The sequence below is a fragment of the Anastrepha obliqua genome, chromosome 6, assembly GCF_027943255.1.
Source record: "Anastrepha obliqua isolate idAnaObli1 chromosome 6, idAnaObli1_1.0, whole genome shotgun sequence".
NCBI lineage: Eukaryota > Metazoa > Arthropoda > Insecta > Diptera > Tephritidae > Anastrepha > Anastrepha obliqua.
In genome coordinates this window covers 60,285,648-60,298,228 of record NC_072897.1, presented here as the reverse complement: position 1 = coordinate 60,298,228, position 12,581 = coordinate 60,285,648, and the positions used below count along the sequence as shown (strand labels likewise).

The window sequence follows — 12,581 nt, the reverse complement described above, 5'->3', positions numbered from 1 at the left end:
CTGAACGTTCAGGAATGGCGGGTACTACGTAGAGTACAAAAGGGTAAGGTGACGGAGCTAACCATCGCAATCGACCCCATCTCCGCCATTGTGATAAAAAAAAATAACTCCTGGTTGAACTATGGGTTTAGCACAGTTCAACTTAGAACTAAGGCCAAAACCCCGGAGAAGGATGCTGAATCAGAAGCGCCCAAGCCTCCCGCACTGCAGCGGACCGAGGAACAACCCTGCACTTCGACATCGGCGATCGCAGCAACCGCAGTGAGCGTAACGCAAACTGATGAGCAGCCATGTTGCTCTAAAGATGCGCCACACGCCACCAAGCCTGCACCAATGTCAAGTGCTCCAAGGGTAGAGGAAGGCATAAGAATGCGACCCCCGCTTCGTGCCGACAAGAAAAATAATGGTCCAAAGAGGACCAAAAAAGGCGAACGTCACTCTGCTGAGGAAGCGGCCTTGCTGGGTAGCAACAGAGGCAAGAAAAAGGCAGCCAGTGCCAAAAAACAGAGGCGATAATGCCACACGCTACCCTAAGCAACAATAGAAGGCAACTCGGATGCCTTCAATTAAACCTCCACCATGCAAAGGCTGCCTCGGCTGAACTAGCAAGGAGGTTTAACAAACAAAACTTGGATATAGCTCTAATCCAAGAACCGTGGGTACGTGACAGAGTCATTGAGGGACTCCAAGATGTTAATGGTAAGTTAATCTATGCCAACAATGATCGCCCTAGAGCGGCAATCTTAATTAGCAATAACTTAACCTTCATTCCCATTTCGCAGTTCACTACCACCGATCTCGTTGCGATCTGGACCAAGGTGCCAACAGACAAAGGCGAGCACGAGGTAATCATTGCCTCTGCCTACCTTCCAGGAGATGAGGAAACTGCTCCAACAAGGGAACTTGTAGCCCTAGTCAACTACTGCAAGGAGAACCACCTACGCTGGATAATAGGATGTGATGCGAATGCCCATCATACGATATGGGGCAGCACAAACATCAATGCGAGAGGTGAGTGCCTTCTTGAATTCTTACTTAGATATAATGTATCAATAGTAAACCGAGGCAATGAACCAACATTTAGGAATGCAATAAGGGAGGAAGTACTTGATCTTACCCTATGCAGTCCAAATGTACTATCAGAAGTCTCAAATTGGCATGTGTCCGGGGAAGCATCAATGTCGGACCACAGTCTTATCAGGTTTGACTTAGGTGCTACCTTACCGCACATAACAATTTACAGAAATCCAAAGAATATAAATTGGAATGTCTTTCACTTTAACTTAGAACAAAGTGCTAACTACTCTAAGCATCACCTGGTGCTTAAATCAGAGCTTGAGATGGAGGCAAATGAACTCCACTCAAACATTACGTCTGCATTTCATGAGAGCTGTCAGGAAAAAGTGAAAAAACCACGAAGGGATGTCCCCTGGTGGAATAGTACGCTTTCAAGACTACGCCATGAAACCAGAGTATTATGGAATAGAGCTAAACAAACAGGGGACTGGGTCTCCTACTCAAGAGCTCTAACCAACTTTAACAAAGAATTGAGGAAATCTAAGAGAGCTTCCTGGAGGGATCACTGTGATAAGATTTCAAATCTTCCTAATGCTATCCGCCTCCAGAAAGCCTTATCAAAGGATCACTCAAACGGCATATGTACCCTGAAAAAGCCAGATGGTAGCTACACTAAAAACCCAGAAGAAACTAGCCAACTTCTACTGGACACCCATTTCCCGGGATGCCATGCTTTACATGAGTCCACAATGTTGGTAGAACCTACCATTGATGCTGACAGAGAGGACCTAAAGCTGGCAAATAAGCTATTCCATGAAAATCGGGTACAATGGGCTATATCTACATTTAGCCCATACAAATCTCCTGGACCTGATGGGATATTCTCTTGCCTTCTGCAAAAGGGAAGCCAATACATTGTCCCTACTTTGTCCAGACTATATAAAGCAAGCCTATTGCTAGGTTATATCCCTACGAAATGGGCTGAGGTAAAGGTCGTATTCATTCCAAAGGTAGGGAAAAAACCCGAACAATTGCCTAAGTCATACAGACCGATTAGCCTCAGCTCATTTTTCCTAAAAACAATGGAAAAAATATTGGATCAGCACATACGGGAGAATAACTTGGTTAATTTCCCACTGCACCAACTTCAATTTGCCTACCAACAAGGTAAATCTACTGAGACTGCAATACACAGTCTGGTAACCATTATTGAAAAAGCTATTGAGTCAAAACAAATCGCACTTTGCGCTTTTATTGACATAACAGGAGCTTTCGATAATACGTCCTATGAGGCAATCAACAATGCCCTATCTCAAAAGGACGTACCTAAACCCATCAGACGATGGACTATATCGATGCTGAAATCCAGAACGATCAGTACAGAATTAGGAGGAAGAATAAAGTCTATCAAGGCCACAAGAGGTTGCCCGCAAGGGGGAGTACTCTCTCCTCTTCTGTGGACACTAGTAATAGATGAACTTCTCCACAAACTGAACAACCTAGGATTCCACACCCAGGGCTATGCTGATGACCTGGTAGTATATATAGTGGGCTGGCATGAAGAGACCATCTCTAACCGCATGCAACAAGCCCTCAACATAATCAACAAATGGTGCACTGACAAAGGGCTCTCTATCAACCCATCTAAAACTGCGCTAGTGCCGTTCACCAGGAAAAGGAATATCAACATCAAATGTCCTGTCCTGAATGAATCGACTCTACAACTCTCCACAGAGGCGAACTACCTTGGTATCAACCTTGACAAAGCACTTACCTGGAACTCGCATCTTGAGAAAGTTACTGTAAAAGCCACAAGGGCATTCTATGCCTGCACAAGGCTTTTTGGTAAAACATGGGGGCTCAGCCCCAGAATGACCTACTGGACATTCACTACAGTTGTTAAGCCTATAGTCACTTATGCTTCCATAGCATGGTGGCCCAAAGTTAAGCAACGAAAGGCGGCAAGCGATCTTAACAAATTGTACCGCCTCATCTGCATCGGTATAACAGGAGCAATGAAAACATGCCCAACTGACGCTTTGGGCGTGCTCCTAGGTATACCACCGCTTCCCATCTTAATTGAAAAAGAAGCAAGATCTAAAGATCTTAGAAGACTTTCGACACACTCCTATACTACACAGGGTGGATACAATATCTCCCAAACCCATTCTCTACAGAAACTTCCGAATTATTATTAATGAACGAACAACTTGGAGAACTAATTCTATCAATTTCAAGCCTGGATCTCAATTATGGTTCACTGATGGGTCCAAGCTGGAAGATGGTAGAGCAGGGGCAGGAATCAATGGGCCTAAATTTAAAAAATCGATTCCGATGGGACTCTACCCAACAATATTCCAGGCAGAAATACATGCCATTGAAATATGTGTGAGAGAATGCCTTCGCAGGAAAATGAGAGGTACTCACATCTATATACTCTCTGATAGTCAAGCGGCTCTAAAAGCCCTTCTATCAACAACTATCACCTCTAAATTGGTAAATGATTGCCTAAACCTTCTCAACATGTTAGGAAACCTCAACACAGTAAATCTAGTCTGGATTCCGGGACATGAAGGGCATGAGGGGAATGAAATGGCTGATGACCTCGCAAAACAAGGAGCAAATATGCAACTTACTGGTCCTGAGCCTTTCTGTGGACTCACGAAAAGCCACATTAATGAATTCCTCAGGAAATGGGAAGAAAGGAAATTTGCTGCACACTGGCTAAATTGTGCCGGTCAGCGTCAAGCCAGACAATTTCTTAGTCCCAACAAAGGAATATCAGACAAGCTACTCTCACTAAACAGAGTAGATCTGCGTCTTCTAACAGGATACCTCACAGGTCACTGCAGCCTGAGGTATCATTTAAATAACATTGGTCTATCAGAGACCAATGTCTGCCGCTTTTGCGAAATGGATATAGAAAGCTCAGAACATGTGCTTTGTGAATGTCCTGCGCTGGGCAGACAAAGACTTCACCACCTTGGTGGTATCGTAGTATCTCCATGTAATCTTTGGAACAACAAACCCACAATAGTGCTAAAATTTATAAAAAGCCTTAAACTCTAGGGTTACAAAATAGGTCTTGCACAATAGATCAACTCTGGTCGCAGTGCGTAATGGCCTTCTAATAATAATATACGACATCATCTTGATCAGTAAATAGTGTCCATTGACTTACTTATATGCAACTATGTCACCAGGTATTTGATCCAAAATAGCTACATTTATATCATTGACGTTCTTATTTTTCCCAGCTAAAATTGCTCTTTCGCTGAGCCAAACATGGTTTTTGTAGTGTTGAACTATGTTTGGAAATACACTCTGTATCAATGTAATATCGTAATTATTCCCGTTGGATCGACAGACATTTGGCCATTTCCGATTTTCAGTAAGTTTCATAACATTGACAATTTATAGCCAAATAAATTATAGAAATTTATTATACGTTATCTCCTTTTTAAGCCCTTTTTGGGAGAATATAAATAAGTTTTAAAATTATGCCAAAGACATACAAAATAATAATCATAACCTATTGTATATATCAAAAGAAAAATAAGTTTTAAACTCCTAGATAAATACAAATGTATGTTAGGATAATGCTAAATAATCTAATTTTATCATAACTTTGTAAACTCCTATGTTAAAATGATTTTGGGCAATAAATGAAATGAAATGAAATGACTCGATCTATATATAAAAATGAAATGATGTTCGTTTGTACGCATTTTTTTGGGCCGATACAAGGCCAATTTTATTCGTTCTTTTTTCATATTATAGGGATCCACTTGCTCGATCCATAGACTAAGTTTCGAATTAACATTCATTTTATGTGTACAACTTTTTTTGAATAAATATACGAATTTTTCGTTATTGTGAGACGATTTGTGTCGTGTTGCTAAGTTGCAAATTTTTTTCGGCGGGGAGTAAACATAAACACAGAGGTTTGTACGCTCTTTATGAAGAGAAATGCTTCAGTACACATACACGAACGCCATTGGCACTTGATAGAACTTTGAAAGATCTACGAGGAAGCCAAACAGTCTTTGGAGGTGCCGTGATTTTATTGGCTGGAGATTTCAGGCAAACATTACCTGTAATCCCAAAATCTACGGCTGCAGATGAAATCAATGCATGCTTAAAATCATCGTATTTATGGAGACATGTAAACACGCTTACACTTACTACAAACGTACGTGTTCAACTACAGAACGATCCCTCAGCAGCTGAATTTTCACACCAATTACTGAAAATGGGAAATGGCCAAATGTCTGTCGATCTAACAGGAATGATTACATTGCCTAACAATTTCTGCACTTTTGCACAGTCTAAAGAGGCATTGATACAGAGTGTATTTCCAAACATAGTTCAACATTACAAAAACCATTATTGGCTCAGCGAAAGAGCAATTTTAGCTGGGAAAAATAAGAACGTCAATGATATAAATGCAGCTATTTTGGATCAAATACCTGGTGACATAGTTGCATATAAGTAAGTCAATGGACACTATTACTGATCAAGATGATGCCGTAAATTATCCAACTAAATTCTTAAACTCACTCGATTTGCCAGGCCTACCACCTCATAATTTACGATTAAAAATTGGAGCACCGATTATTATGCTGCGCAACATTAATGTGCCACGACTTTGCAACGGTACCAGACTTTGAAAGGGAAGTACAAAGAAGGAGAAGACGTTTTGATACCCAGAATTCCACTGATTCCAACGGATTTACCATTCGATTTCAAACGTTTGCAGTTCCCTATTCACCTTGCCTTCGCTATGACAATTAATAGGCGCAAGGGCAGTCTCTACAAATGTGCGGCATTAATTTAGGTAACCCAATTTTTTCTCATGGACAATTGTATGCAGCTTGCTCACGAGTAGGCAAACCATCGTCATTATTCATTTACGCGAAAGACGGAAAAACCGAAAACGTTGTTTACCAAAAATTGTTACAATAAAGTTCGAATGAAATTGTATCAAAGAATTTGCTTTGTTACGTATTAATTTTATTCTCTTTCAGCAAATCATTGAATTTATCGCCTAGCGAAGTGGGCGAGGGTACGCTAGTTATTGATAAATTTTCATTCAAATCAAATAAAATTGAACGATTTTATAGACTAAAATAAAATGGGTATACCACAATACCCGCAGTTACTCTATACCCTTACTGTATGCTCATGCGCACATTTAGAGGACATATTTGCATACACACATACATGGGTGCAAACATATATGTATACGAGCCGCGACCATTCGACATGACAAAAATTCAAGATTTACCAAATATCGGCAAGTAATTCAATGCGAAATATTCTAATATTGACTATTTTCGAATGTTTGAGAAAATTAGCATACGGGCGCACAGTGCGGCCGATTCCCGAAAAGCTGGCCAAAACTCAAAAAATTAAGTAATTGATTCAAAATTTCTTACTCGGGGGTTGTCGGGGTCGCTGATTACGAATTTGATCTTAAAATTTTGAAAATCCACCCCCTTCCACCCCTATTGGCCACCCCCTCACGTGAAATAGCGTATATTCTAGAACATAATCAAGATGCATGTTAATTTATATGTTTTTGGGGTCGCTGATTACGAATTTGATCTTAAAATTTTGAAAATCCACCCCCTTCTACCCCTATTGGCCACCCCCTCACGTGAAATAGCGTATATTCTAGAACATAATCAAGATGCATGTTAATTTATGTTTTCAGGGTCGCTGATTACGAATTTGATCTTAAAATTTTGAAAATCTACCCCCTTCCACCCCTATTGGCCACCTCCTCACGTGAAATAGCGTATATTCAAGAACATAATCATGATGCATGTAAATTTATATGTTTTCGGGGTCGCAAGGTAGCAAGTGGTAGCAGCTGAATCTTGTTTTATTCAGTAACCATTACTTTTTTGAGTAACCTTTAATAGGTTTCAAAGCAGCATATGACGGCGTTGTATTACTATACAGTTTGAAAACTCAAATTTTATAAAAAAAATTGCAAAAAATGTATCTACGTATTGCTGCAGCTAAAAATTTTGTGTCGAGGTATTGATATGTAGTAAAGATTTCTCGTATTTTACTAAGCTTCCGAAGATGATTCCATTTGGTTTTGTTCAATTTACTCCATTACAAAATCTTTCAAATGTGTACAACTTTCACTATTCATCGACAGTAATACGATGCTCAAACGAAGGCCACGTTGCGACTGAAAATACAGAGGATACTTAGGGTACAGGACGTTGCTATGAACGGTTTTCAGTACTCAAGGCATTACTGTAGCCAACCCAAAGACAAAAAAACTCTATCTAGAAACTTTTTTTTCGACTTTTGGCCAGCTTTTTGGGAATCGGTCGCACTGTGGGGCGGCTCGTTTTATGAATGAAAGTACTTTGCTCGTAGAAATATGAGCTCGAACCTATCAATGAATAGGTTTTTGTTGTGCTTTTTAATATTCGAAACTGTTCAGCACCGTTGCGGGTAAATAATCATGGCCGCTACATTTTGTTCTTGTAGTAGCTAGGCTTAGAATTTAGTTTATGATTATACATACATACATACATATGTACATAATAATTTACAAAGGACACATATTGTTAAATAATAACCCTTGATGCAAATGAATGCTTTACAAAGTCAATTTTTTATGTGGATATTTTGAAATAATTTTGATAATACACTTAATATCAATACAATTTAGTTAATTAGATACATACTTAAAATTTCACATTCATGCATGCATATACTTAGAATTAATTTATTCATCTCACAAGAAATAATCCATTTGCGCATGCAAAATGCCGACGGCAAATAAGCATGAATAAGAAAAGTGATTTTTGCATATACATACATATTGTATGTGCATACATATATTAGAAATATGTTTGCACACGTTTGACTATTTGCTTTTGAATTTTTTATGTAGATACATATGAGCTGTGTTATGAGGCAGGTCAAGATTTTTTTCTGCCCACATAAATATGGATAGTAGATGTTATATGCAATAAACACTTTGTTGTATATGAATATACATACACATGTATATGATAATATATTTTATTTATTTATTTATTTAAAAGAGTAACAGTTATTAATAACTATTCCACTTACGAAATAAGCACTGGCTGCCAGGGCCTTCGGCTTATGGTATCTTAATTAGAGTAATAATATAGGTAAGTAAATAAACAAGAGGATGGGAGAGAGGAGTTGAGGGAGTTTTAAAAGATTAGTGGGTAGTGTGAGTTTGGCCGGAGTATAATTTTATAAATGTATATCTAGTTTTCGCAAAGAGTTAAAGTTTTAATTTAGTTAGTTTAATAAATTTACAAATTAAATTAATGCTATTGTCATCTGTATTGTGGAGTAGCTTCGAAAGTTCAAAGTTAGGATGAATTGCATTTCTAGTGCATTTCAATCCTGGGCAGGTATCGAGGAGGTGTGAAGTCGTGTAGTCGTCTGAGTTGCAAAAAGGACAGGCTGGTTAGACTGTGCTGTTTAGTATGTGAATATGGGTGGCTATAGTGTGACCGATTCGAAGGCGTATAAATATCTTGAGGTTCTTGGAAGGCATGTGTGTAGGATATATCGGCTTGATGCCAGCAGGGTTGTACTTTTTGTAGTGGTGTTGATAATTAAACCATTGGCTATTGTATGCATCCTGAAGAGATTTTAGTGTAATTTTTCTAATATCTTTGGTAGTAAAATGTGCACTGATGTGAAGGGGATCTTGGGCAGCTTCTTTGGCTCTAGTATCAGCGCATTCGTTGCCTTGTATTCCGGCATGACCCGGAACCCACATGATCCTTATGGAATTTTTATTTAATGCGATATTATTTCGGATTTCAGTGATTATTGGAGTTTCGTTAGAGTGGTTCAATATAGCGTCCATTACGGATTTACTATCGCTGCAAATAATAAATTTTCCGCCTTTGTTGGAGGTGTAAACTACCGCTTCAAGCAATGCAGCTGCTTCCGCTGTGAATACTGAGCAGTAGGAAGGTAAAGCCCCGACTGAAATTGTGACACCAAGCTGGTTTGTGACTGCAAACGATGTACTGGTGTCTGTTTTAGATCCATCGGTATAAACGAACTCCCATTCGTTTCTTAAAGGAGCAACGATTTCATTAAAATGTTGGACGTATTCATTAGAGGAGGTAGACTCTTTGGGGAATTTCAGCAAATCCGCGATAAAACTAATTTTTGGATTCAAGCCTGGTGGGAAAAACTGGGATTGGTGGCAAAATCGCATCTGATGTGACATTCAGTTTGTGCATTAGTTCAACACAACGTTGTATGGTGGACGGTTTGCGGGTATTTTTATGTTGTTGCTTCGCTGAGTTGACTAGTCCAAGTAATATTTTATTTCTGCAGTGAAGAAGCTTGGGTAGGAGCATTATTGTGTTGCGGTTGACTCTGTGTGGTATATCCGGTAATCCTGCTTCTGCAAGAACAGCTTTTGTTGGTGATGTTGGAAACGCGCGGATACTCCTTCTAGCTGCCGCATGGTAAGGAGCATTTAGTAGTTTGATATTTTCTTTGGCACAGTGACCGTAAATACAAAGTCCAAAATCGATTTTGGATAACAGTAAGGCCTTTGTTACGTTAGCAAGTGTGTGTGGATGAACGTGGGAATGCTTAGAAGATAAAAACTTAATTATGTTAAGCCTTAAAAATAAGCTTATTCTAATGGCTTTACAATGTTCTTTATATGTAAGTTTTTTGTCGAATGTTAAGCCTAAAATCCTTAGTGTGTTAGAATGTGGGATTAGTACATTGGAAAAGGACAAACTGGGGAAGCAACATTTACGTTTTCTACATATATGAAAAGTAGCGCATTTATTTGCTGAGATGTTAGCGCCTGATGTTTCTGACCATTTGCTTATACTGCTTAAAATGTTCAGGAAAGTATAAGTGACTTCGTTAAGGTTTTTTGATTTAGAAAATACTAAAACATCATCAGCATATATAACATGTTCCACCTCGGCATTAGAGGCGATAATTGAACTAATTTCATTGAAAGCTATTGTGAACAATGTTACTGAGAGAGGTGAACCTTGTGGTATACCATTAAAGAGTCTATGAGCCTGTGATTTACAATTATTAACGCTGACTGAAAACTTGCGATTACTTAAAAAGGATTTAACGAATTTATATATTTTGTTTCCGATTTTCCAGCGCTTGAGTTGGTTAAGAATAACATGAATGCCGATTCTATCGAATGCTTTCTCGAAGTCTAAACTTAATACGGAAACGTGATTACCTGACGCTAATGCCGAGGATGCGAAATGTTCAAAGTATAAAAGCGACTCGGTCACTCCTATGCCTTTTTGGAAGCCAAATTGGTTGGAACTAAGAAGTCCCTTTGCTTTACCGAACCACAGAATTCGGACGGAAATGATCTTCTCAAGGATTTTGGACATGCACGGGAGTAAGGAGATAGGTCTAAAGTTCGTAATGAGGGTAGAGGGTTTATTAGGTTTAGGGATAGGGACAATTAAAGCAGTTTTCCATTCTTGAGGAAAGATTCCAGCATTGAAAATATCATTGTAAAGATTCAGGAGTCGGATTTTGAGGATGCTGGGTAGGTTTTTTAGTATTTCATAGGATATTTTATCCAAGCCGGGTGACTTTCCTGTCATTTTTGAGATCGTGGAATCGAATTCATGTTGAGAAATTTGTGATTCTATGAGCGAAGCTTCAATTGAAGGGTATGGGTTGGAGTAATTTTCAGGTAGGGTGAGATTTTTTTGCGAGTTGAAGGCGGAATGAAAATTGGAGTCGTGGGAGTAGGTCGACCAGGATTTAGCAAATTCTTCAGCGATATCTGGTGGAGCGTAGATTGGCCCTTGTTCATTATAAATAAATGGTATGTTAGAACGACGCGAGCTGCCTGTCAGCATTCTAATATCTGACCATATCTGTTTAGGGCTTGAAGAGGGATTTATAGTTGCTGTGAGTTTTTCCAAGGAATGCCTTTTAGCTGATTTAAGCTCTTTTCTGAAAACAGCGTTCGCTTTTTTATAATTAGCGAGGTTGGTATCGTTCATGTGGTACTTGTATTTGGACCACAGTTTTTGCTTGCGATTTCTTAAGATGGTAAGTAGGTTAGACCAGTATGGTAGTTTGGCGGAAAATGTGTGTTTGTTTGTGGTATTGAGAGGTGGGCTGCCGAACGAATTATTGTTTTAATATTGGCAGCTTCTGCGTTGATGTTTTTTGAAACCGCTTTAGTGTTTGTTAGGGTCATGGATAAGGAATGAAATTTTTTCCAGTCAGCTTTTCCCAATCAGGGATGGAAATGATGTTATAAGCGGGAAATGGTCGCTGTTGTGGAGTTCGTCCAATGTACGAGAAGAAAGGCTGGGAGCTATAGAACTGGATGCAAGAATGATATCAGGATGGGTGAAGGTTTGGTGTGTGGAAAAGTGTGTGGGTAGGCCATCGTTCAAGACAATGAGATTTTGGGTCAAAATTAAATCTTCAATAGTATTTCCTCTTCTATTGGAATGTTCGGAGCCCCACAATGGGCTCCAGGTATTGAAATCGCCTAGGACTATAATTGGGGTGGAAAATTTGGTAATTATATCAGTAAGCTCTTTGTAAGTAAAATTTTGGCAGGGAGGAATATAAAAATTAATTAAAGTGATTTTTCTTCCTATATCAATCTCGATAGCTAGGCAGGATATATTAGATGAAATAGGAATTATTTATGGTTTAAGCATTTTTTTATAAAGAAAGCGATTCCTTGCTTACACAAGGTATTTTGAGGCAAATTATGGAAATAGCTATTATATTTATTAGGTGCGTATGTTGTTTTATTGGATGCAATATGTGTTTCTTGCAGTGCGACAATCGCCGGGTTGAATTCATTAATTAGTATATTTAAATCTATGTAGTTATTAAGTAGTCCCTTAATATTCCATTGTATTATTTGTATCATCTATTCTTCTTTTTGGGGTGGGCTTTCTGTAATAACAGGTGGAAGAGGGTGGGTGGGAAGCTGGGAAAGTTGAGAAAGGAAGGAGAAAATAGTTGGGTTTGTGTTGTAGTAATCGACTGAATTATTATGTACGCAGTCAACAGTGCTATCGATATTCGCGTTATATTCATTTGCGTTTATGTTTGCTGAGTTAGCATTGTTGGTAATAGAAAATATTTGCTTGGTTTGTGGGTTATTATTGTTATTATTGCTGGTGGAGGGTAGAAGAGTGTCAACAGTGGGAGTAGGTGATGCCGGCTTGAATGATGTATTTATTGTATTTTTGTTACTTCCTTTTGTGGTATTATTTGTTTTGATGATATTTAAATTGTTGGGGTTTCTGGAGGTTTGTTCTGCTTGGTGATTAGTTGTATTTGTTGTGTTTATAATTATTGTTTTGTGGATTACTGTAGGTATTTTTGGTTACATTAGAGAAAGAGGGTGAAGATTCATTAAGAGTGGGGGGTATTTGCATTTTATGTATTCTAATAGCCTCGCGCATGCTGCATTTCTTTTCAGTTTTTATTGTAATTATTTGCTTCATTTGAATGAATTTTGGGCATGATTTACTGGAGGCAGCATGGTCGCC

At 38.8% G+C, this 12,581-nt stretch overlaps 1 protein-coding gene across 1 annotated transcript; it reads left to right on the top strand.

The window, feature by feature from the left end:
* The first annotated feature begins 400 nt into the window (after nucleotides 1-400).
* Nucleotides 401-4,412, top strand: LOC129250591 (uncharacterized). Its single transcript, XM_054890202.1, has 3 exons — nucleotides 401-699; nucleotides 783-1,201; nucleotides 4,385-4,412. Exons 1-3 carry the CDS (start codon nucleotides 691-693, stop codon nucleotides 4,410-4,412), a joined length of 456 nt encoding a protein of 151 aa, XP_054746177.1. The 5' UTR covers nucleotides 401-690.
* The last annotated feature ends 8,169 nt before the right edge of the window (nucleotides 4,413-12,581 follow it).

Bases quoted from the DNA above. Each gene is read 5' to 3' on its own strand.
- LOC129250591 (XM_054890202.1), top strand. The intron at 1,202-4,384 runs GTTTGACTTAGG...TTGGATCGACAG, and splicing joins TCGGACCACAGTCTTATCAG to ACATTTGGCCATTTCCGATT.